This window comes from Psittacula echo (assembly GCF_963264785.1).
Source record: "Psittacula echo genome assembly, chromosome: 2".
NCBI lineage: Eukaryota > Metazoa > Chordata > Aves > Psittaciformes > Psittacidae > Psittacula > Psittacula echo.
In genome coordinates, this window is record NC_137737.1 from 5,211,329 (window position 1) to 5,237,133 (window position 25,805).

A 25,805-nucleotide genomic window follows, 5' to 3' on the forward strand; every position below is an offset into this window, starting at 1 on the left:
TCTCTTTGATTAGCGGCGTTTGACCCCGTTTGTGTCTTATCTCACCCTGGGTATAACAACGAATCGCCCTGGCTCGGGTCCTCCTGGACCGGGACGGGGTCACAGCCCAGAACCGGCCCCGTGGGGCTCCGGCTGACGCGAGGGGCGGTGATGGGTCCCGGTGGAAGGTGCGGGGCTGCGGGGCGCGGGGAGAAGCCGCTGCCGAGAGCCACAGCCGGGGTTAAAGGGGCAGAGAGGAGCGGTCCCGGTGGACACCGGTGTGGAACTGGCGCTGCCGGGGCTGTGGCTGGACATTGCCCCCCAGCTCTGCCAGGGGAGGAAGAGGAGAGAGGCGCCGGTGGGGACGGGGCCGGGGGAATGAGCGGGCGGGCAGCGGGACCCGGGGCGGGCGGGGCGGGGCCTGTGAAATTAGGGGGCTGGGCGAGGATGGCGGTGTTACTTCTATAAAAGGAAGGGGCGGAGGTGTGATGTCTATAAAAGGAGGGGGAGGGCGGGGCGAGGCCCATACAGGGAGCGGGGCGAGGTTCCGGTGTCTCTTCGGGCGCGGTGAGCGCGGGCGGTGCCGTCGGCGGTGCAGCCGGTTCCGCCATGGGCCGCGGCTCGGGGCCGCCGGTTCTGCGGGATTAAAGCCCGGATGGTCGGAGCCCGGCGCCTTCCTGACCGCTCTGGGGCTCCATGCGGTGCCTGCTGCCGCCGCCGCGCCCCCCGGTGGCTGCGAGCGGTACCGCGCCCGGGGCCAGTTGTACCCTCGGGGCGCTCGGCACGGACCCTAGGGCACGGGAGCGGTGCGGTGCCGCCCCCCAGCGGACAAAAAGCAGCACAGCAGGGACGTGTAGGGGAAACCAGGTGGGAGCAGGGAGATGCTGCGGGAACATCAGAGCATTCCAGTTGTTGCCCTTCCTCTTATCCCAAGGGTTCCCTGACCACTCTTCCACCTCTCCTCCAGCTCTGGGAGCGTGAAGGAGTCCCTTGCTCCATGGAATTCTGAACCCCAGGTCTACAAACCCATCACTTCCGTGCCTCAGCAGCGTTGTCCACGGTCATTCCCGGCCCAGCCATAGTCAGTCAGTAAAGCTTTGATTTTGTAGGGCAGGATCCTTAGAGATGAGCTTAGAGGTGTCCAGGCCTCACCCTGCTGCAGCCTCCGTGCAGTGCCACGTTTGGGCATGCTGGAGTGAAATGGCAGAGGTGCTGGGTGTCTCAGATCAAACACCTCTGCCATTCTGCGCTCACTGCACCTTACATCCCAACCCATGCTGCTGAGCCTGGTTCTAGAAGTATTCCTCTCCCCTGAACATGGTCCAAGCCCCACAGCCACCAGCAAAGTCACCCCAGGCCCATTCTCTAGTTGAAACCTCACCAGTGCTAACCCATGTCTATCTTCATGTGCTGCATGAAATGTTGTTGCAGTTCCATTTTCAGCAATGGCCTGTTTGCATCATGTAAGTCACCATCAGTGTAGATGTCAATGACTTCCTTGTTGAGGAAGCCAAGACCTAAAGGACTATGGAAAATGAAGCTTCCTTTTCCTGTTGTTTTCTCCAGGTTGACTTGGACCCCCATGAGTGTCCCCCCGCTGTCCCATGGGTACCCTATGTCTGCCCCACGTGTCCCTGCATGGCCTGGAGCTGGGTCCCATGGACCTCACCTTTGAGCTTGTGGCCCATACATGTTGGGGCTGCATCTTTGCTTCCTCTGCATCACTGGGGGGCCAGGGGGTTCCTCACCCCCACGGCTGGGTGCTATACGTCACCTATGGCAACTCCTATGTCATGTGCACTGGAGCAGGGACACCCCCCCCCCCTGCACCCCAGGGACCCCCATTCTGATCCCCCCCCAACACCAGCAGCTGCCAAACAACTATTTATTAACTGTCAACAAACTGGCCCGTGGGGGGTGCCCCCCCAAAATTTGGGCTCATAACAATGATAAACAGGCTCCAAACTGCTCTGTGTCACCGCACGGGGTGCGCTGGGGTCCTTGCTCACCCATCCTGGGGCTGGGGGGGTGCAGAAAGGGAAGGGGGTGTCCCCCAAACTGGGGGGTTGGGGGAAAGGCTCCCCCAAACGCACCCTCACCCCTCCAAGATCACCTTCATGTTCAACACGCTGTCAAAGACGTCCCAGAGGCAGCCCTGGGGGGGATGAAACACACAAGTTAGGTTGGGCACCCCAGGGTGGCTGGAGGGGGTCCTGGCAGGAGGAGCTCACCCTGCCCTCCTCTTCCTGCTCTTCGCCTCCCTGCTCTTCCTCCTGCTCCTCCTCTTCCACCACCATCAGGCTGCGGCTGGGGTAGAAGAGGGAGGGAAAGTGGAGAGACCCCTCCAGACTGACCTGTCCCAACAGACCCAGTGTCCCCCTCCAAACACCCCAGTACCCCCCCAATGCCCACGCCATGCCCCCCACCAAAGCCCCCCAACAGACATGCTCCCGTCATCACCCCCAATCTCCACCTGCCCTCCCTAAGCCCCCTTCGCTCACAGCGTCACCAGACTGCACCACAGGGTCATGGAGCTGCTGCTGTGGTGAGGAGAGGATGGAGCCGGGGAACAACAGCCGGGGGGGCCGGGGGTCACCCCGTAACATGGTGGAGGTCAAGGCCGGGCTGGAGGGGTGCGTGCTTGGCCGTGGGCTGGAGTCGGGGGCCTGCGGGGGGGCTGTGGGGGGGATGCTGAGCATGAGGACCCCCCCAACCCCACCGAACCCAGATGGGTGCTGGGGGTGACGCAACCCCCAGGACCCCCGACCCCCCCCGCACCCCAATCCTCACCCTCCAGGCGGGGTCTCTTGGTGGGGTGTGGGGTGGGCGCTGCACCACGGCTGCTCTCCCCCGTCCCCCCCCCATCCTGTGGCTGTAGCGAGTTGCGGTAGGTGACAAGGGACTGCCACTGCCCCGTGTCACCTGGTGCCAGCACCCCGAGCTGCTCCCGGGACACCTTGTCCAGGTAGGCTAAGCTGGGGAGGGATGACAAATATATGGGGGGGGGTCAGTGGGGTACTGGGGGGGCACACAGACACCCCACATCCCCCGAGGGTCCCCATGTTGACCTTGAGGACCCCAATGGGACCCAAATAGACCTGAAAGGACCCTCCCAGACCCCGCCCTAGGGTGCCCCCCCCAAATAACTCACAGCAAAGCTTTATCCGGGTGCAGCACACAGGGTGAAAACTCGCTCAGCACCTCCAGGAAGGGTAAATTGAGTGGTGGCAATCCCGGTTCTGAGCCCGGGATCTTCTGGAAAGCGAACAGAATCCCTTCCCTGGCAGGGATAAAGGTATAAAGAGGGGATGACACCCCAAAAATCCCCTCTGCCTCCCCCCACATTTTCATCCTGTTGTACCTGTGGATGTTCAGCAGCAGCGGGCGGCTTCGGAGCTGGTGGAGGCTGAAGAAGAGGGAAAACCTTCGTGCCAAGTCCCGGATATTCAGGAAAGCTTCTGTCATTCGGATGTTGGGACCTTCTTGGTGCAGCAGCTCTGTCATCAGCTATGGTGGGGGGCACAAGGTTAGGGGGGAACTGTTGGAACCCCCCTCAACCCCCTTTGGAGCACCCCCGGGAGCTTCCCAGATCCCTGGACCTCCCCAAAGACACCCCCCCAAACCCCATCCACATCGCCTTGAGCCCCCCAAACCTCCCTAGAGCACCGCAAAGCCCCCCTCAGACCCACCTGGAGACCACCTCAGATCCACCCAGCCCCCTGGAGTACCCCCAGACTCTCAGACCTCTCCCTCCAGCCCCATCCACCCAACCTAGAGCCCCACAAACCTCCCTAGTGCAGCCCTCCAGAGCCCTCTGGAGACCCCAGGCCCGCCCCAGGCCCCCCCAGCACACACACACACACCCCCCTCCCCATCACCCCAACCTGCTGCAGGCTGAGGAGCAGGGTGCGAGCCCACTCCTGCCGGTCGATCTGCCGGGTCAAGTTGAGCGTTTCTTTGATGATGTCCCCATAATCGCTGTAAAACTGGGGAGGGAGGGACAGGACCCAGTGTGCCCGAGGTGTTGTGGGGACAGTGGGACAGCGGGGACCCGCCCTGGTGCACCCGGTTACCTTGGTGTAGTGCTTGAAGACGTCGGAAGCGGCGCTGAGCTCCAAGACGCCGTAGATGATGAGTTTGCAGAAGCCGGCCAGAAGCACCCGGCGTTGGTGCAGCTCCTCGATGCGGCTCTCGCTGTCCTCTACGGGGACAGAAGGGGACAATAAGGGGGGCACAATTAAGGGGAGACAATTAAGGGAGGGACAAGCACCCTGGAGTGACGCTGGGGGGTCACCCAGTGATTTACCGGTGAGCAAGAGCTCCTCGTGGTTATAAGCAGGGTAGAAGACGTGGTCCATGAGGAAGGCGGCCAGCTGGGATTGCAGCTCAGCATCAGGATGTAGCACCAGCGGAGCCAGCTCCTCTCGCCCATCCTCTGGCAGCCGTGGCCCCAACACCAGCAGCAGGTCGCTGAGCACTCTGAAGGCCTGAGAACACAAGGATGGGCTTGGCATCAGGGCTGGTTCCATCTCTTCCCATCCCTACAGGTCCCTGTGTACCTGTTTCTGGACACCAGTGTCCACGTCGGACAGGCAGCTGTGGCACAATGAGTAGAAGGTGACGACTTTGGTCTTCAGGCTCTGTAGCTGCTCCTGGGCAGGGGGACATGGTAACGTTTGGGGACATGGTGGCATTTAGGGACACAATGGCCCTTAGGGACACAGGGCCAACCCCAAATTGTCCTGGTGGCCACTCACCTCAGGGACATCGGTGCTGGGCAAGCGAGAGAGCTCCCAGAGGATGTGGAAATAGAGGCAAGTGAAGGTGGGGACAAGGACCTGCAGGGATGGATGTGGGTGAGGGATGTGCCTCATTGTGTCTCCAGTGTGTCCCCAGCGCTGTGTCCCCAGGGTGGTACCTGCGGTGGCACCTCGCCCGTGTCCACGGCACGTTGCAGGAGCTGGGTGCAGGGATCAAAGAGCTGCCAGGGAGTCAGGTCATGGGCGCTGTGGGGACAGAGCAGCATCAGCAGGGTGAGGGGACATGGGGGACAGGGATGATGGGGACACAGGGAGCAGATGGGGACAGGGATGCCAGGGTATGGGGACATGGGGAGCAGAAGGGAATGAGAGCACCCAGGGGACCCCTGGGGACATGAACACAGGAGTGGCATGTGGCCTCCCACTCACCTGAACAGGATGGAGATCCTCTTCAGTGTGGCTGCCATGCTGTACACTTCCTCCTCATCCAGGGACGAGGCCTGGGCAGGGCCAGGGGTTGGGGACATCGCATGAAGGGTTGGAGACCCACAACTGGCTGGGTCCCTTGCTGCCTCCCTCACCCAGTGCTCCCTAGACCAGCTTTTCCCTGCCCATCATCCCTGCCCAGGCCACCAGTATCCCTACAGTTGCTGGTCCCTCTCTTGTTCCCAGCCCAGCTCCGTGTACCTGCCCCCAGCCCTATCCTAGGTTCGTGTCCCTGTCCCTAGCCCCATCCCTGCTCCACGTCCAGCTCCTCAGCCTTCTCCCCAGCTCCATGTCCCTGTCCCCAGCCATGTCCTAACTTAAGTTCCTGTCCCCAGCTCTTTGTCCCTATCCCCCGCCCTGTCCCCAGCTCCATGTCCCTGTTCCCTCTACCTGGAGCATCTCAGTGACCTCCTGGTTGAACTTGTCTGCCAGCTGGTCAGCCAGGCGGCTCCGTACCCGGTCCCCGTGCCGCTGCAGGGCCAGCTCAGGGTCACAGAGTGCATGGAGCGCGCGGGATGCAGCTTCCAGCACCGTCTGCTCCGTGTGTTTCTGCACCACCTCCTCCAGCTGCTCCAGCACCAGCTCCAGGTGCTGCAGGAGAGAAACGTCACCTCCTCACGGGGACAAAGCCACACAGGGACCCCCTACGGGGGGGCATATGGACCCCCCTTGTGAGGATGGGGACAGCCATGGACACCCTGGGGTGATGGGGACAGCATGCTGATGGGGGGCACTTGACCACCAAAGGGAGCATTTGGGGAACACGCCGCATCCCATCCCTGTCCCAACAGTTTTGAGGGGCAAAGCGACTCAGCCCCAGTCCTGGGGGGATCGGATGCTACCCGGGGGTGACACGAAGAGGGGTGACACCAGGGGACAACACCTTCTCCAGCCGCCCAGTGCAGTAGATGCTGAGATCGAAGCAGCACAAGACCTCCAGGAGCGGAGCCGCCTTCTCAGCATCTGCCGAAAACTTGGTTGGGGGGGACATGACAGTGAGGGGATGAGGAGGACAACGGGGGGGTCACCACCGACTCCCCCAAACCCCTGGGGATGCCAGTGGGGTGTCCCCCCTCCCCGTCACCTTGCCCAGCAGCTTGGGAAGAGCCGGGATAAGGCAGTGGGTAAGGCGGATTCTTTCCTCCATCTGTGCCTTCCGCTCTCGGGATGAAGGCTGGGGACAAAAAGAGGGGGTCAAAGGGGGGATCCTCCCAACCCCCCTCCCCCCCAATTTTGCCCCCTCCCAGCCCCGTTACCTTCTTGGCTGGCTCACGGCCCACAGGTGGCTGCCCCTCAGCCGCCTGGACCACGCTGGCTGCCAGGATCTCCACTAGCGCCTTCTCCTGCTGGTCTCCTAGACCTGGGGAATGGGGGAGTGGGTTGGAATGAGGGTTGGAATGCAACCAGCACCTCCCCATCTGCAAACCCAGGGCATCCCAATGCATCCCAGTATGAGTCCTGACTGCCCACCAGTGTGGTGGCAATGACATAGCCAACACAGGGACATCCCAGAGTGTTCCATGGCTGTCCTAGTGCTTCCCACTGACATCCCAGTATCTCTCAGTAACATCCCGACATGTCCCAGGAATGTCCCCCAGCATCTCCCAGCATATCCCAGTGTCTCCCAGTGCCATCCCAGTGCTTCCCAGTTTCTCCCATTGCCATCTCAGTGCCTCCTCCGTGATACCCAGCACATTCTGGTGTCTCCCAGCAGCACCATACCCCCAGCAGATGACTCCTCCAGCAGCAAAGTGCTGATGGTCTCCCAGTCCCGCAGCCGGGGCCCGGCGCAGTCCCACAGGCTGTCCACCAAGTAGGCTGCGTGCTCATGGAGCTGGGGATGGTGGGGACAGGGGAGTCACGGCACGCAGGGACCACCGCAGTGTCCTGCCTGGCTCCCCAAGGCCATCCTCACCTCGATCTCGATGAAGAAGGTCAGAAGGACCTGAAAGAAGGTCCTGTTGTCCCTGTCATGAGATGTGTCCATGCCCACACCTTGCTGGGGATCCAGCAGCCTGAGGACACGAGGACACAGTCAAACATGGGGGTACCACATCCCCCCTGGTGTGGGGACAGAGCTGGGGGACACACAGGCACCAGGCACCCAAGCGACATGGACAGGGGGGTCTCACGTACAGCCCACTTTGGGGACAGAGCTGGGGGACACCCAAGGGACAGGGATAGAGGGGTCCCATGACCCTCACTGTGGGCCATGCCCTGATCCCTGCGCCCCAGGGGATCACATCTGCCTCTGCTCCAGATGTGCCAAACCCAAACACCGCCAATGCCATAGGCCTGTGCTGAGATAAACACATGGCTGGTGCAAGAGCACAAGTGGTTCCAGTTGGATTTGGCCACCCTGGCATCCTGCTCCCATTAATGCTGGCACTAACGAGGCTGGGATGAGGGGAGCTGGCAGGGAAATGGAGCCTTGACTCACGCTTTGGGAGGCTCGGTGTTTTGGGGGGTTCTGTGTGGGTGACAGCAGCACTAGGATGGGCTGTGCTGGGTACCGGGTCTTGCTCACCGGCGGTAGAGGAAAATCCCCGCGGCAGTGGCCAGAGGCCGGTTGGATACAAAGACGATGGGGTAGACGCTCTGGCAGTCCTCGTCCGTCAGCGCCTCCTCCATGTTCCTGTGCAGAAGGAAGGGTGGGAGGATCCCCAAAGGCCTCTCGGGTGTTCCCCCATCCCCTGCAAAACCCCATCCCCACGCTCACTCCAGCATCAGTGTCAACAGCTTCACCACCTCCACGGCCACGCTGAGCTCCTTGTCGAGCACCATGGACACCATGCGTGTCTGGTGAAGGACACATCGGTGTCACCCTACAGGGGGTGGGGGAGACACCCAAGGGACCCTCCCCACGGAGGCCCCCTCACCTTGAAGCGCCTGGTGAAGAGTTCCATGTGGGCAGCCGTGTCCCGGTGGCCGTAGAGCCCCTGCAATGCCTTCACGCACTGCAGGCGCACCTCCCACTGCTGCAGCGGCAGCTGTCAACAGGGTCCCATCCTGCACCCCCCCGTGCCCCCCCCATCGGTACCCACCTTGTCATACAAGGTCCACCCGATGTACTTGAGGTAGCTGTCAGTGAGGAAGGAAGCCGCGTAGGTCTTCATCCACATCCCCAACTCCTCCATGCAGATGGCTCGGACGTCTGGCACCACATCCCTGCAGCACGTGGCAATGCCGGGGGTTTCCTGCCGCTCACCCCCAAATCTCTCCCCCACCCATGAGACCCCCCCATTCCACTCCCGAGCCACCAACCTGTAGCGATGTACGAAGACGCCCTTGAAGATGGCGTTCATCATGCTCTCGATCTCCTCCTGCTGCTCTCTGAGCTGGTGTGGGGACGCAGCGCGGTTCAACCAGGAGCCCGTGCCACCATCACCATGCTGGCAGCACCGCCCCTCACCTCCTGGCGTTTCACCATCAACGCCTCCAGCTTCTCGGTGGCGCGGCGGCCGGGCCCCTTGCTCCGCTCGGCCTCGTATTGCCGCAGGTTGTTCTCCTGGTGCACGCTCACGCCCAACGCCACCTTGACCAGCGCCGACATCACCTTCATGGCTACGGCCACAATGCCTGTGGGTACCGGGACCCCTTCCATGGGGTGCCCAAGGGGAGCCACCCATGGGTGCTGCCTACCTGCCAGGGTGCTGGTGTGGCGGAAAGCCCGTACTTGGGAATCAGTGAGGCTGATGAGGAAGGAGATGAGGGAACCCATCAGGAATTCGTCATAGATGATGCTGTACTGGCATTGCTGCACCACTGCTGTCAGCAACTCGCAAAACCCAGCCCGGAAACGGCGCCAGGGTCGGGTGTTGAGCGAAAGGGGATACTCGGATGAATCCTACATGAGACAAGGATGGGGTGAGCGGGATCCCCCCCTCTCCATCGCCCACTCCCGTGCCAATCCAGCACCTCCTTGAACTGCTCCGTCAGCTGCTGGATGATCTCCGAGTTCTGCAGGTCCCTGAACATTTTTGGTGTTACCACACCTGTGGGGAGAGGGAAAGCGGTGAAATGGGGGTCCCCCCAGCAGCACTGAGGGGACCCCTCCACCCTGGGGACCCTGACCTTGGCAACCGCAGGAGCAGACAATAAAGTTGATGAGCTCCAAGAGCCCTGTCTCACGGTCTCGCTTGTAGGTCTCCAACCAGTCGTCCACCACCGTCTGTGAGTACAAAAACAGGCTGGGAGCCCCGCAAACCCCCCTTCTCCCCCCAAATCCCCACCCATGCGGCCCTGCATCCCCAGGGAGTGCTGCGCCAGTTTGAGGTTACCTCCACGGCGATTTTGGCTGATTTAATGGCTTCAAAGAGGGTGTTCGGCTCCGGGTTGACTGTGGATGTGCTGCTGCAGTCACCGTTTGGCTCCATCACCCGGGGACGCTTCCCGACCTGGGGGCAGACACATTGAAGGGCGGGTTGGGGATGCCGTGGGATGGCACCCACACGTGGAACGGGGAGCAGGGAGGGTCAGGACATACATGGCTGTGGCTCGGCCCCTGCTGGGGTTCCCGTTTGCCGCATGGCCGCAGCGTGGCCTCAAAGTCGCTGCCAGAGTCACCACCGCTGGCGAGGTCCCTGCGGGGATGGGGTGGGGGGGGATGAAGGGGTCGCTCTGGGTGCCCTCCCCACCCACCCTAACCCCCGGTCACTCACGAGGTGTCAGAGGGAGGCGATGATGGCCCCACGGACCCCGGTGTGGAGCTGGAGCCAGATCCCTGGATGCGGGACGAGCGCCGGGGAACCATGGTGACAGCAAGGCCTTGGGGGGGGGAGGCACAATGGGTGCACGCAGTGGGGAGCGCCTCAGCCCTGACACCCCACAGTCTAGGGAGTCCCCCGGCACCCAGAACCACCCCCCCAGCCCAGCCTGGGGACACCGAGGAGCGCAAAACGGCCCTTGGGGAGGTACAGGAGGAAGGAGCCAACCCCTGGGTCACTGTGCGGTGGGCTCAGGCCTCCCCATGCCCCCCCGGCTCACTCAGTGGGTTCATCCCGCCAGCCATAGCCCCCATGGGCACAACTGGGGGTCAGGCCTCCCCAACACCCCCCAACCCGGGTACTTTCCGGCCCCTCCGCCCGGTCCTGCCTTGCCTCCAGCCACCGAGGGATCGACGTCCGGCCCAGCGCGCCCCGGCGGCGCCCCCTATGGCCTCCCAGTGACCCTCGGCTTCCTGCCCCGTGCCTCCCAGTACCGCGCAGTGCCACCCGCTGCCCCCCAGTGCCTGCGGCACCATCGCTTCACCCTGCGGCTCCCGGGGCCCCTCCGGCGCAGGGGACACCCCCGAGCCCTCCCCGAAATACCCTGAGGGTGCCCCATAGGCGCCTGCGGGTGGGATGCGGCTCCCTGTACCCCCCCGCGTTGTCCCTCCCAGCCTGGCACTGGAGTGGAGCACCCCCGACCATGAAGCCCCATACTGGTACCAGCTCAGGCAAGGCAGGCACATGACAGTGAACCCAGAAGGCGAACAAACCTAAGCCTACAGACAGCGGGAGACCAGGGATTGCCCCCGTCCACACGACCCCGCTAACAGCAGCCAAACAGGAGTCAAAGGCAGCCCAGTGGCACTATTGCAATAAAGATGGAAAACAAATACAGCAATAAAACAGAAAAACTAATAGAAAAGGAGAAGATTTAAAACAGCTCTCAGAGCCCCTGACCTGAGCTTAAATACAGAGCTGGGGCCAATGGGGTAGGGTGTGTGTCTGGGGAGGCTCCAGGGGAGGCCATTGGGGTGATAGGGACCTGCTGGGCACCCTGAAACGCTTGCTCAGCTGCAGCTGGAAGGGAGCAGCTCTGACACTTGCACTGCCATCTCCAGGGCTGCCTTCCCAGCACCTCGGCACCCTTGGAGTGAAGGGGGAGCACAAACAGTATCTTACTCTCATCAGTGACACACAGGGGGGACAAGCAGTGAGAAGCGTTTGTGGGGTGCCAGGAGTCACCCCATACACCGTGGGCTTTGGCATCTGTGGCATCAAATCTGTTTGTGTGAGTTGACCCCGTTTGTGTCTTATCTCACCCTGGGTATAACAACGAATCGCCCTGGCTCGGGTCCTCCTGGACCGGGACGGGGTCACAGCCCAGAACCGGCCCCGTGGGGCTCCGGCTGACGCGAGGGGCGGTGATGGGTCCCGGTGGAAGGTGCGGGGCTGCGGGGCGCGGGGAGAAGCCGCTGCCGAGAGCCACAGCCGGGGTTAAAGGGGCAGAGAGGAGCGGTCCCGGTGGACACCGGTGTGGAACTGGCGCTGCCGGGGCTGTGGCTGGACATTGCCCCCCAGCTCCGCGTGTTCTGTCCGGGAGAGGAGAGAAAGAAGGAGAAGGATAGGGAGAGGGAAAGGAGAGGAGAGACTCTGTGTTAACCACTAGATGGTCCTGTTTCCCAACTTAAAACATAGCTCCAAAATCAAGCCAGTCCTGGCTTTTTGGTAACCTGGATGTCAGCGAAGAACAGGGTAACGCTCTGTGTAATTAACAGTCTGGTCTGGTTGCTTGAATTGACACGGTGTTCTGAACCACTGAATAGTTAGGGTTGGAAAGGACATTAAGATATATCCCCACTAGAGATCAGGGAAGGATACCCACCTTTTCCACTCAAAATCAATGTGAAGATTGGTAAGGGAAGAGATCTGTGATGCAAACCCATGAAGGGTTTTACTTACTAAGAAGGTATCCTCTCCATGCATGCACATACAATTATCACAGCAGAAGCACAGTCACTGCCTGCTTCTTCGATACAGATTGATTTTTAGGCAGGGAGCGTTGGCAAGGTTCAAAGGGAACACACTAAAAGGAGGATGCTGAAGAAAGTAAGTGTATACACTATCGATTGTGTTAGCTGTAGAAAGACCTTTTGTGCTAGCACAGATGTGGAGTGCTCTTCATATTTTGCAGTTGTAATCCTGAGTAGCCTGAGTAAACTCTTGAAAACTTGGATGAGGAAGACACTTCTTTTAGCTGTTACTAGGTGGAAATCAGAGAATGGAAGAGTATTGCTGCAGTGAAGTAGTGTCACTTGTACATCGAGCTGCTCCCCAACTGAAAGCATCCTCATAGGAAAACTGAACAACAGAGTTGCTATTGAACCTACACTTCACCCTAATGGGGTTGCAGCATTTCTTACTGTCTCCTCCTGGTCATCAGTCTCACAGGAGCAGAGCACCCCTGCAAGGGTGTCAGCAAGAGAGCCTGCGGTGACAGTGCCCATCTTAGCCTCTGCAGGATGGTGCTGAGGGAGTGAGGCATCTGCCAGTTCAACTGCTGTTGTAGCAATACAAGATAGGAGCCTCACGCAGATGCCACAAAGTTGGTCAGGACCTCCTGAAGCACTGAATCACAACTGATCCCATCAGCTCCTTGGGTGCTGCGTTGCAGTATGGCCTAAAACTTACATGTGGATGAGTTGATCCCAGTCATGGGTTAGGGGCTTAAAGCTGCCATCAAGTAAGATCCCAAGCAAAACGCAGTGGTGGGACAATAGCAAGAGGAGAAAGGGTGCATGGACTCACTGCTCCAGCTTGCTGGCCCTGAGAGCTCCCCACTGTCCATCTCCTCCCCACACCTCACCCCCACCATGAGTGTTTTCCCCCCGCAGACACATGCTTCAGGCAGAGCATCTCAGCCGGGCAGCACGGAGATCTTGGCTCTGCTGTGCAGGGAGCTGGCAGCCCGTGCTGCTCCGTTCTGCCATGTCCCTACATCCACAGGGATGTGGCAGCGGTCTCCTCCCCTCTGCCCCCCTCCTGGTGTGCTGGGGGGGGGGGGCTCAGCCACCCTGCCATGTGCTGGTGCTGTCCTCAGCTCCTGATCAATGGGTTTCTGAGGGTTCCTGTCACAGTTCTCGACCCCTCCTTCCGCAAGCTCAGGCTGCTCACCGGTGCTGCTGACGTGCTCCTGGCCCCCCTCTTGGCTCCCCCGCGCTCCTTCGAGCCCAGTTCCTCCCAATATAAAAGGCACAAGCCCCCAGCAGCTGCCCTGCTTCTCTTTGGAGCAGTGGCTACCTGAGGAGTGGCTCTGGTGCAAGCAGGTGAGTGCCTCGCGCTGTCTGCTTCAGTGTTTGTCCTGCCTCTTTCTGCCTGAATGTCCTTTTGTGCCTTCGGAGCTTCAGCCTTTCTGCACTGATGTGCTCAGCCGTGCTCTGTGCTCACTAACTTCTGCTCAGGTTTTGCACTGAAGGGACCATGCTAAACACTACAGGCAGCGTTTAGCCCCTGCACGGAGAGCACACGGAGGAGCCTGCAGCACAGCAGTGCTGCTCAGCCCTGAAATAAGCCATGGTCCCAGGCCTGGTTTCAGCAGAGATTTGGTCTCGTGGGGATCTCCAGCGCTGCTTTCAAACAGGAAACCTATTTGTGTTTGCATGGGAGGGGGTATACACAGCGCTGATCTTGAGGAAGATGCTATTTTAGGGTTTAAAGTGTTAGTAGCACCTTATCTTCTGAGGACATCTCTTCATCAGGAACTGTAGTGATAGGACAAGGGGTGATGGGTTCAAACTGAAACAGGGCAAGTTCAGGTTAGATCTAAGGCAGAAGCTCTTCCCTGTGAGGGTGCTGAGGCGCTGGCACAGGGTGCCCAGAGAAGCTGTGGCTGCCCCATCCCTGGCAGTGTTCAAGGCCAGGTTGGACACAGGGGCTTGGAGCAACCTGCTCTAGTGGAAGGTGTCCCTGCTCATGGCAGGGGATTGGAACTGGATGATCTTAAGGTCCCCTCCAACCCAAACCAGGCTGGGATTCTATGACATTCATGGGAGGCTTAGACCTCATGGATCTGCAGCAGAGCTTGAGGTTGGTGTGCTGAGAGCCCCTGTATGCAAGGCTGGTATCCCACGGCTCGTGTGAGGCAGACTCACAGCAAGCTGTGATGCTGTGGCTTCACTGTAATGTTATTAACGGCTTTACCTTTCCCCTCCCATGCTGATAGGAATTGCCAGATTTCTTTCATAGATGTTGCTCAGCCAAAATATAAGGGCTCTTTCTGCTCCGGGACAAAGCAGAAGCAGCAAATTGCTCAAGTGGCATCAGTGCTGACTGCTGCTGAGCTCCAGGGGAAAATCAGTCCTGAAACTTTTCATTGTGTTTTGTTGAAACTAGTCAGTTTTCCAAGCTTTGGGGGCTCATTCACTGGTTGGAAGCGGAGGACACACACACAGAGTGACTGCAGGAGGTCTTGTTTTTCAGCTCTCCCTTTAGAAGAAAGCTACAGGTCTGTGGGCTATGGGCCTGGACCCATGTTGCTCACAGACCACCTCCAGCCCCATTACTCGTGGAAGGACTGTGAGTGGATAACCAGATTTTGTGCTTATCCTTATAGCCTACTGATGAGGTAGAGCTGGGGTTAGAGATGCTCAGCAGCACATGGGGTTAAGTTTGTGGCATCTCTGCCTTGGTTTCTTCCCATACGAGTGGGGTGGGATGATGATTAGGAGGAGCAAAAATCAGGGAGGATTGGACGTGCTGAGCCCCCTCGTTATTTAGGGGTGTTACATACTGAGGAGCACTGGAAGCCCTGAGCAAAAAGTGGCAGTAAGTAAATAATGGCACTGTAGAAGGCAGCCAGAATGGTGGGGACTTGAGACACAGGATTGCTTAGGAGAAAGCTTGTGCTAAAAGCTTTTCCCTGTGTTTCTGTCTGTCATCAACAATGAGCTCCAGGCAAGCTCTTCCTTTCTGTCACTCAGTTCCCAGGTAAAACTAGGCAGGAGGTAATCTGGAAAGCCTGTCAGCAGCCCTATAAGCACACCAGGGACACCCCCCCAAAACATCATCGTCTTGTCTCATTCAACTTAAGGCTTTGTTAAACACGGAGCAACGTGAGATACACACCAGCTGAAACTGAAATTCATCCCATATGCTGTTATGTGCCAAAATCCTGATTGGCACGAGGTTGGCATGAGATATGTGAGTTAGAGAAGTTAACTCACGGTTCTGTTGAAATGGTGGGTTAAAATCAGTGTTCTCCGAGTTGCCCGCTGAGTAATTGTTGATGTGGGATAAAAACCCCAAAGAAGCCTTCAGTGATAACTGAGGCTTGAGAAGCATTTGACTTTGCATTTTAATGAGAGACACAAGCATGTTCTCCACGTGCTGCTGTTGCATTGCCTGCGTGGTGTGCTTGGGAGCATCTCGCATCAAAAGAGGTTCATTCCTGCTTGCCTGTACTGAAAGCAGGCTATGATTTTGGCAGCCAGAGGGGAAAAACCCCACCTGAGCACAAGGAGAAGCCTCTGTGCAAGTGTCAACAAGAGGACTTCCTATAGCTCTGTACCTGCGTATCTACCTAAGTGATGCTTAAGCAAACGGGCTCCTGCTGACTCTGTAAGCAGAGGCTCCACACTGCCAAACATGCAGGCAGAGCTTGTGTGTTCAAGGCAGACTGTCCTTGCATGGCATGTGGGAATGGGGCTGTGAGGAAGCTCCTACAAACTGCCATTGACAGGGTCAGCAAGGAAGTGGTGACACAGGCAGAATGTTCCCTTTCATAGAATCCCAGACTGGGTTGGAAGGGACCTTAAAGCTCATCCAGCTCCAACCCCCTGCCACAGGCAGGGACACCTTCCACTAGAGCAGGTTGCTCCAAGCCCCTGTGTCCAACCTGGCCTTGAACACTGCCAGGGATGGGGCAGCCACAGCTTCTCTGGGCACCCTGTGCCAGCGCCTCAGCACCCTCACAGGGAAGAACTTCTGCCTAAGAGCTCATCTCAATCTCCCCTATGTCAGGTTAAAGCCATTCCCCCTTGTCTTGTCACCAGTGAAACACATTTAGTTGTACAAAGAGTGTGTAAAATGCAAACGTTAGACATATTTTGCAAGTGAGGAAAGGATGAAAGGCAGTGGCTAAAACACACTTTGGTGGCCACTGCCCATGCTCATATAGGGGTTCACACAGAAAGTCAGAAGCAAACTCAGGGCCAGGACTCGAGTGCCCTAGGAAGCCAAGAGAGAGGCTTTTACTGGTGGTGAGCAAAACCCTCCAGTTGCAGAGTTACCTCAGTAGATGGCTCACTGCATAGCCTTTGCCTTCAAACAGAAATACCCAGGACAGCCCCAGCACCAGTGTTTCACAGAACTGAGTTGTGACATGGCTCTGAGAGATGGAAACGCCCCGTTACAGTCAATACCTTCCTTCACCTTGAGAGCTTTAACTCATACCATGTTCCCCATGTTCACTTACCTCCTCACAGCCTTCCCACCGCTGCTCCATCATGTGGCATCCAATCTCGTGGACACCGCGTGCTCAGTGGTCACCAAAGCGCTTAAAGATGGTCACTGTCTACCTGCTGGTGCTCCTGGTATCGCTCAGCTTTGCTTCAGGACAGAGCAGACCATTTAAGCACCAGATAGACAACAGGAGTAAGTATGAGCATCACTTGATGGAATGCAATTTTCAGCTGTGTCCTGTGGAGCTGCAGTAGTTCACAACTACTTCTATACAGTAAGAAGAAAGCAAGGGCCGGAAGCTTAAGTTTGCTCTACAGACATCTTCATTTCTGTCTGGAATCACGAGTTGTCTCAAAGTCAAAATGCAAGTCAATGGTTGGAGGGTTTCCATTTAGAGATGCTGTGAGGAACCGAGTCTGGTGTGCAGACACAATCCCGTATCACCTGAGTAGAAGCTAACAAACACACAGGCCAAAAGGTTTTTGAGGAAAATCTGTATCAGGAAATCTCATCTTCCCCCAAGGAGCAAAGGGTGATAACTGCATGTGGAGTGTGGGAGAGGAGGTGCGGGGAGTAAGGCACAAGGGCTCTCAGTGGGACACCTTTCCCCATTAAAGAGCATTAGCCATGGTGGGAACATCAGTTTTTACGTACCCAGGTGAAGCAAGTGACCTTGTTTGGGTGTTGGTGGGCAGGAGGGGGTTAAATGTGTGGGAAGTCTTCAAACATGCACTGATGGAGAAAAGTGTACAGCCAAAGGGGTTTTTCATCTTCTCTGTTCATGCACTGAAATGCACAGGGGAAAATCCTGCTGCCTTGCCTGAAACTTTCCTATGACGTGGATGATTTATAAGGCACTTCAATTCAGATGTGTTCCTGGTCCTGACAGTCCTTTGGAATTATGTGGCATTTCCTTGGGGTGGCATCATGTCCAGCACTTTGTAGATATTCCCTCTTGTTGTATCTTAGTCTTTTAGTATAATGTATACCCCCCTCCACACCTGCTCTAAACCTAGACGAGACTATCAAAGTAAGTAAGTCAGGTATAAGTGCACTCCAAATGCTTTCAAAGAAACAAAGTCATCCATGGAAACAACTTCCTAAGTGAACAAGAATTAGGCTTTTATGCTTTCATCTCACAGGAACCCCCCTGCAGTCCACTGGATTTGTTAGTCTGTAAAGTTAGTGTACCTGGTGCATATAGCAGCAATGGAGCTGGATGGTTGGACTTCAGGTCTTTAGCTAAGAGAAGACTGGTTTAAAACTGGTGGAGGTACTATGGTGTTGGTATTCTGCACCGACACCTCTTCCAAGGTTCAGATCAGTTTTAAAGCATCCTGTGCCCTCCTGAATCTGATGGGTACTTCGGCTTATGTTAGATTACAAGGAATCTGGAGTGGGACTTTTGACAAGGGCCTGTAAGGACAGGACGAGGGGAATGGCTTTAACCTGACAGAGGGGAGACTGAGATGAGCTCTTAGGCAGAAGCTCTTCCCTGTGAGGGTGCTGAGGCGCTGGCACAAGGTGCCCAGAGAAGCTGTGGCTGCCCCATCCCTGGCAGTGTTCAAGGCCAGGTTGGACACAGGGGCTTGGAGCAACCTGGTCTAGTGGAAGGTGTCCCTGCCCGTGGCAGGGGTTGGAATTGGATGAGTTTTAACGTCCCTTCCAACCCAAACCAGTCTGGGATTCTATGATCTGCAGGTTGCAGCCCAGACAGATGAAAGTTATTTCTGCAATCCTCAAAGACACCCCGAAGTTGTGTGCCTGGCTGCAGCCTTTCCCCTTGTGTTTTTTCTTGGGCTAAGCCATCCAGCACTCTTCAGATGTTCAGGAAATGTTGCCTGTAAGTGCAGCGGTAGATGCTTCATGGACTGCTTTGAATTCCAGGTCCTGAGATCGACCCTTTTTGGTACGTGGGCCGTGGCGTGCGCCCCATCGGTCGCTTTGGGAAGAGGCAGCTGAGGAGCAACCCTGACAGCCTAAGGCCTGTGAGCAGACACCTGGATTATATCTTGAACACTTCGTGGGAGCACAAAGTGTTGGACACACAAGACAGTGACTGGTGACCTTTGTTCCCTGAGGTGGCGATCCCAACCTCAGTGCTTTGAATCACATCCTCCCCTGCACCTCAGGCACCAGTTCTGCTTTTGCCCAGCAATCCCACCCTGCTCTTCTTTCTGCTCCTTGTGTAAGTTCCTTCAAAGAGAAACGTGTTCAGGGTGCAGGTAAAAGACAGTGCATGGACACTAGAACTAAGTGCCACCATAGCTTATTCTTTGTCTTCTGTCCCCACCCATTTCCTGATGCTGTTCACTGTAATGTTCAGTTTACAAAATGCACACAGCCTTTGTGCTGGGATTTAAACTCTGCAGTGTTAAAACTACCATGAAACCTTCCTGTCACATTTCAAAGTAAATGGCTGTTGCTACGTGAAAATAAAAAGCAATGGTTGGAAGAAAGAATAAAGGCTCTCACTAATTTGTAATGTACCTGCAGTAATGCTGGTGCTCTCTGTAGTTTTTACATAGGTTGTTAACATCCACTTGTAGGAATGTTGCCCTGAACTGTCCACTGGCACTTCATGATTCTTCCTGTACTGCTGGAGAGGTATCTCACTGAACAAAAAGCTGCTCCTATCAAGGATAAGTGTTTTCTCCCTGCTGAAGAGAAGAAAAATATAGGCTGATTGAACTCTGAAGAGTAATTCTGTGCCTACTGCAGGTAATTGTGCACCACTGCCCAAAAGGGGTCAGTGCCCAAACCAGCTGAATCCCTTTAAAACGATGCAGGTGTATGTAAGCACATTACCTGGTCAAGCTAAAGTCACTCTTGGAGGATTCACAAGCCATGTGCTGCTGCTACCTTAGTCCACATCTACGAGCCTGGGGCTGTGGTTCAATACTCACATCTGCCATGTTATATTAATACACAGTATGTTTAATCTTGATTCATATCTACTACCAGCAATAACACTTGAATGCAGCTTAATCTATGGCTTATATCCAAAAAAAGATAGTTGACAATTTAGTTAATGACCAACGGTTAAATCCAGGCCACAGCCGTTCTGCAAAAGGGACACTGGGATGAACTTGCATTTCTAGCTGTGCCTTGTTGGAATCACTACTACAATTTAATAGCGGTTGAATTCATCACTGTAGGTGATTTAACCCTTTTTGTTCTCTTTGGATTTTTACTATAATAGGGTATTTACTACTATTCAGAATACTATTTGCTTATTTATAATACTATTTCTAATACTACCCGCTGACCCTAAAGTATTACTTAAAACATGCAGGTTTAAATGAACACACTCATGGTGGAGAAAATATGCTAGTCAGAAAGTGTTTTGATGAGCATTCATTGCATGAGACTTTGGACACACCAGACTATGATTATCTAGGTTGGCTTCTTGCTCCCTTTGGGAGCAATCCCAGAGGGAGTTACAGAAATTCTACCTGAGAAGTGCCATTTGAGATGCTATTTCACCCAACAGATTTGGGAGCTTGGAGAAGAGTCACCATCAGACATTCCCAACGGCATCCCTCCCACCACAGCCCCATGGACATGAACCGAGCGTGTTACTGCGTGTTCAGAACCTCAGCTAAGGGAGGCTGTGACGGGTCACTGTGGACAGGCTTCCTCGCCCAAGTGCACAGAAATGCAAACAACAGAGAGCAGCTTTTGGTTTTTCTTTATGAATCAAAGGCATTCTGTTCATAAACCACTCTTTTATAACTCCTCTGGACGACAGTTCTTGGTGAGTATGCAGATAATAACAACAAGGCAAGCTTCACATTCACTCAGACTGAATCAAACAGATCACCTAGTCCTCGTTTTGCCCAGTAAAATAGTTTTCATTTATAAAAATCAATCTAAATATAAATATTAACACTGAAGATTGAAATCACTCGATGACAAAATAAGTCTTTGTGTGCTCTAGCAGACGCTTTGAGGACTTTTTAAACCAGTGGATTATATCTTTGCACGTATTTGGCACAATCAACATCTGGAAGAAGTCAAATGCCTTGGAGCAGGTGGGGTTTTTTTTATCTTTTTCTATTTTGTTGCTGCAATGCCTACACAGTACACGTTTTTCTGTCAAAGACTGAATATTTTAACATTGTAACACGATAATAGATGCTTTTCATGCCTCTTAAGGAAAAAACAACCTATTCCGAACGGCGTTGGCTTGTTTAAATCGCACTAACAGAACAAAAGCCAAAGAGTTAATTCTATTAAAAGTAGTCATTTCTGTATTGATATTACATACACAAGATTAGTTATTAGACGGATATGTAGACCAACCACCATTAATGACGTTTCATAACACGCATACCTGCATAAACTGGAACCTGGGAATGTGCTGTATACATACAAGAGAACAGTCAAGGAAGGAGGAGGAGACTGGATAACAAATCCCTAGGCATCCTACTCTGTTTAATCTCCTTTACTGGATTGCATATATAAATAAAATATATTTGTTATATATATATTTATATATTAAACAGAGTGGGCCCAATTCTGCTCTCACACCTGTGCAAAAGCAATTTCAGAGAACTAGGATTGTGTGAGAGCAAAAGAAGGCAGAATTTCACCCAGAACAAACACATCTGGGCAGATCTTGGGCAGATGGGAATTCCCTGAAGGGACGGAGTGATGCTTACGTACTCCAGGTGGGAAGATGGTTGTATTTATTCTGATGGTTCCTTACATGCAGCTGGACATCAGGGTGCTGACAAGTGCTAGATGTCAAGTGCGGGTGGCAGATTTGTAAGTGGCACTGTTGTTCCAACTGCCTCATCCAGCCATTCCTCACCTTCCCATCTGCCTCCCTAAAACCCAGCCAGCCAGGAAATTTGCCCAGTTTTCCTTCTATTTGCCCAACTGGAGCCACTTCATGGCCCGGTGTTCCAGGGGATGGCATTCCTGCCATGTAGCAGGTAACATGTGGCACTCTACTACTGGGTATTTGCTGGGAGCCCAGGGAAAAGAGCAGCTCTCCTCCTGCCCTGGTACCCACTGCTCCTTGATGCTGAGGGGGAACTTGCCAGCCTGTGCCCTACTTCATGGCATGTTTCACAACAACTCACTCTGCATTTGGGGACCTGCTCTGCACTTTGCATGGAAGATTAACAGATTCACTGGCTTATCACCTCCTCTAACTACTTCCTTCGTATTCTTCAGAGCAAAAAGTACTACAGATTGGCAAGGTCTTCCCCAAAAGGGAGAGAGGGAAACCCTGTAAGCAGCATCTTCCCTCCTAGGCATCTGCTCAAGGGCCTTCCACCTTTGAGGGCTCACCTTTGGAAGGTCTCAAGCAATGAAAGATGAAATGCTACCATTCACAATCCAATTCAGTGGTCCAACGGTAGTGGGGTGCACATGGCAGCAGGTCTCAGCTACTCTACTGTGGACTACTAAAGGAAGAGATCTCTGGGCTACATTTGCCCCCTTCTCAGAAAAGCCAGGAAACAGCAGAAGGCAATCTCTCACAGGCTGCAGCCACCCTACAACCACCAGCAGGGATCTCATCCACAACGTCTTCACCTTCTTTTACCAACCTTAAAAGATCTGGTCAGAATTTATTCTGAACTACAGCGTGGCTGGACACCACCAAAGCAGACAATGCTACCAAGAAGAACGAGACATACAGGGGTGTTGGTTTCACAACGGTGCTCAGATGCTTCCAGACACCAGGATCATAACAGACATCTGGTCCACATGTGCTGCTACCAATTCACATGTTGATGACATCCATGTTGCCCCTGCTGCACGAGCAAAATACCTCGCTCTGGAGCTACAAGAGCGACTGCCAAACACACCCTCAGTGAGCAGAGAAGCCTTTGCACATCCCACTTCCTCCTACTAACCCTGTCAGAACCTCCCACTGACTCCCAGAGTGAGGTACAGTTCTCCACTCCCACCACCCAGCATACACTGCACAGAGTTGTTCTTATTGCTTGACAACATGGATGTTAGTAACCAGCAAATATGGATCACAGGTCTGGTGTGGCAGATTAATTGGCCTATCACTATGACTGACTGTGTGTACAAAAACATACCGCGGTGTAAAGATGACATACTTCCGTACAATCAATAAGGAGAAAAAGTGCATCTTAAAACGTGGAGCCTTGCTCTTGAAACTCAGCATCCTGTCTGGAGTTTTGTGAGAACTTTAAGGCAGAGTTTCCTTTAGCAGACCACAATGCTGAAGACTTGGACAGCTTTCTCAGTGAGGTATCCAAACAAAGCCCTGTAACTGAGGCTTTGTAGGTTCTTGAGGGTCCATTTTCAGCTGGACGTATGCAATGGCTGTTAAGTAAAGGCACTCTAGTGTACAGCCTTAGGCAGTGTGTTACTGGCAGTAGGAGTAAGTTTAGTACATCACAGCAGATCCTATTGCAGGTTCCTAGAACAGAAAGGGACAGGAAAGAGAGAAAATGAGCAAACCACAAAACAAGCTTTTCCACTTAGGTAACCTCTGAACATTTCTCAAACATTGCTGAGATTCAAGGGGACTCTCACCTGCTGAGTTACAGTGTGCAGCTGGTTCTGTGAGGGCCTGGGTCAGGTCTGACTTGCAGGGGAGCACCAATTGATTTGATTTGATAGGATTTTTAATGAATAAGGGTAGCACATTCCTGGAGACCTGGCACCAGGGTACATTCACACAAGCTGATATTCAGCAGCTGCTCGACTATGGTATATAGTCAGACATCTCCCAGGACAATGGTCGTATTAGTTCAGAGCTGCCTCAATGGTCTCTATTCTTTTTGCTCAAACTATTAAGAGAAGTTTTGTGAAGATGATGAAATGCAGCTGCCTACACATCTACTGCTCTCTTTTTACTGCTTTTAACAGCAGTTTTAGTACTGAGTGCAGTTCTGGTGTCCTCAACATCAGAAGGACATGGAGCTGTTGGAGCAAGGCCAGAGGAGGCCATGAGGATGCTCAGGGGCTGGAGCACCTCCTGTATGGAGACAGGCTGAGAACATTGGGGCTGTTCAGCCTGGAGAAGAGAAGCTGCGTGGAGACCTCAGAGCAGCTTCCAGTGCCTGAAGGGGGCTACAAGGATGCTGGAGAGGGACTCTTCATCAGGGACTGTAGCGATAGGACAAGGGGTGATGGGTTCAAACTGAAACAGGGGAAGTTCGGGTTAGATCTAAGGCAGAAGTTCTTCCCTGTGAGGGTGGTGAGGCACTGGAATGGGTGCCCAGCAAAGCTGTGGCTGCCCCATCCCTGGCAGTGTTTAAGGCCAGGTTGGATGGTGCTTGGAACAACCTGCTCTAGTGGAAGGTGTCCCTGCCCATGGCAGGGGGTTGGAACTGGATGATTTTAAGGTCCTTTCCAACCCAAACCAGTCTGGGATTCTATGATATGTTACAAATTTACCATTAAGTCCTTGGCAGTGCTTTTCCTCTCTTTAGTTCTTTGTGTTAGAGATCCTTGAAGCATGAAGTTTCTGTTGAACGTCCTGACAGTGGTAACTGGAGAACCATCTATTTTTTCACCTGGGAAAAAGACAAAAAGGGGAGATTTTTCACAGAGCAGATTGAAGCAGATGTACCAATACTCCCGCAGAGTCACACCTTCTAGAGAGATAAAACTTCCCCCTAAGCTGCATGAAGAAGGTTTAATTTAAATGAGAGCCAGCAGGCTGTGATACTGCAAATTTACTAAAGTCTGAGGCCACGTCGATCAGTGGAATTACACCAGAGTAAGACAAGAGTAATGAAAGCTGAAGCATGCCCTAAAATTGCCAGATAATACACCATGGGGTTAAAAAGAAGATAAACCAAAACTGTTCATTTTGTAACTTAAACCTTTCCCCTCCTTTGCTCAACTGCTCATTATATTGAATCTTACAAAGAGAGAATCTCTTTCTTTAATGTATGTAACAACTGACGTGCACCTTTTATTGGTGGAGCTGGAAGTTTTCTCCTCTGCTGTCTTGATGTGTCTATTGTGTGCATCTGTGAACAACACATAAGCATTACTCCATGACAGAAAAAGAGGCAAGATTCCAATGTATTTTGGAATACTACAGAATGTTCTGGCACCTGGTTTGTCTGCTTTTGATCCCGTTTCCTTGTCAGGCGAACACATGGAGCCACGTTCAAGCCTGCAACTGTGAGAGCTGATATTCTGCTCTCAATATCTGAAATCTTCAATGGAAATAAAAGAGAGAGACAGACAGATGGGGAGGGGGGAAAAGAGGTTTTAAAATTACTGTAATGTCACTACTGAAATATCTCCCATCCCCAGTCAAACCCTCTTTAATCAGAAGATACAAACAGATGGCTGACTTCAGCACTTCTGACACCTGCCTGTATTCTTTAGTCCTGACGTTAAAAGGGGCTTAATTTGTTAGTAAAGATGGAGTAAAAGAACAATCCAACCTACCTTGTGACCCCAAGGAAGAGGCATTTCACTCCTTTTGAGGAAAATAAGAAAGGAGGAGAGAAAAGCTGCATCTGCCATCTCCCAGTTACCTTTGGCTGCCTAATCCCAAATGCATTCAAGCTGTGATTTTCAATGGCTACATTCAAAGAATGACTTAGTGGGATGCATTTCCTAATTCATTAATAATTCCACGCACACACAAAGTACATCCTCCATCACAAAATCAAAACATTCGATCTTAAATATTTATAATTTAAGGGTATATGCATGTTAAACACAAACCTGCATAATGCAGGTACATACTATATAGAAACACTCAATGGAAAACAAATTGCTAGGGAAAAGAAAGAGTCCATGAAAGCAAACACCTGAGGGAAAGTAGGCTGATGTTGAGACTAGTGGAAACACGTTGCCAAAAGGGAAAGCAGTGTCAGAGAATTTAAACATAAAACCCAGCTCCTGATTCACAATGACACCTGAAGCTGTTCACTCTGCAGAAGAGCTTTCACTGGCCTCTCTGTCATCCTCCTTTATAGCTTAGGCCTCTCTTCTCCTCCCCTCTCACTCCTATTCACATATCTACCGTAAAATAACGACCAAAGGCAACAAAACATCACAGCCAGTCACCAACTAGTGCAGAATCAATGCACTTCTGACATCAGAGAGATGCCAGACTCTCAGATCTTTGCTCAGTCCTAAAAGAAGATGCTCCTGTGGAGTAGAATGACCAAGTACTTCCCAAGAAAGCCTGGACCAGGTCAGAGAGCCTCGGTGGTACAGCCTGGTCATTGAGAACACTGAGTTGCTAGCAGTGTTAGCCCCTTGAGGACTGGCAGTGTTACTTCATTCAGTTCTTAGCACCAGATCACAATGAGCCCCAGACTATCTGGAGCTTCTAGAGAGATGCTAGATCACAGCCCACAGAGAACCTGCCTTTAGGCTGGGAAGTGTACTGCTTAGAGGCTAAATCCCAAGTGCTAGGCTCTGTGCTTGGCTCACGTGCTGGCTGCCC

The 25,805-nt window shown here is 53.9% G+C and overlaps 2 protein-coding genes across 2 annotated transcripts in view; both read right to left on the reverse strand.

Moving 5' to 3' along the window:
- Nucleotides 1-220: 220 nt before the first annotated feature.
- Nucleotides 221-9,978, reverse strand: LOC308217866 (cohesin subunit SA-3-like; the record flags this gene model as incomplete). Its single annotated transcript, XM_080611263.1, has 30 exons — nt 221-769; nt 2,481-2,656; nt 2,770-2,954; nt 3,131-3,259; nt 3,341-3,486; nt 3,864-3,965; nt 4,053-4,180; nt 4,286-4,466; nt 4,539-4,631; nt 4,737-4,817; nt 4,898-4,985; nt 5,169-5,251; nt 5,616-5,816; nt 6,109-6,198; nt 6,310-6,399; nt 6,482-6,585; nt 6,948-7,059; nt 7,141-7,240; nt 7,753-7,860; nt 7,945-8,024; nt 8,105-8,203; nt 8,270-8,393; nt 8,490-8,563; nt 8,638-8,789; nt 8,868-9,072; nt 9,144-9,220; nt 9,300-9,396; nt 9,506-9,622; nt 9,712-9,808; nt 9,887-9,978. The coding sequence occupies 30 exons, from the start codon at nt 9,976-9,978 to the stop codon at nt 221-223; spliced, it is 3,960 nt and encodes a 1,319-aa protein (XP_080467389.1).
- Nucleotides 9,979-22,766: 12,788 nt separating this feature from the next.
- MYRIP (myosin VIIA and Rab interacting protein) overlaps nt 22,767-25,805 on the reverse strand; it is a gene marked incomplete at both ends in the record, with an annotated part of 178,112 nt that continues 175,073 nt past the window's right edge. Inside the window, 4 exons of the mRNA XM_080610525.1 lie at nt 22,767-22,799; nt 23,783-23,901; nt 24,303-24,363; nt 24,451-24,555. Coding sequence (XP_080466651.1) covers nt 22,767-22,799; nt 23,783-23,901; nt 24,303-24,363; nt 24,451-24,555 — 318 coding nt within the window. The remainder of the gene's footprint in view (nt 22,800-23,782; nt 23,902-24,302; nt 24,364-24,450; nt 24,556-25,805) is intronic.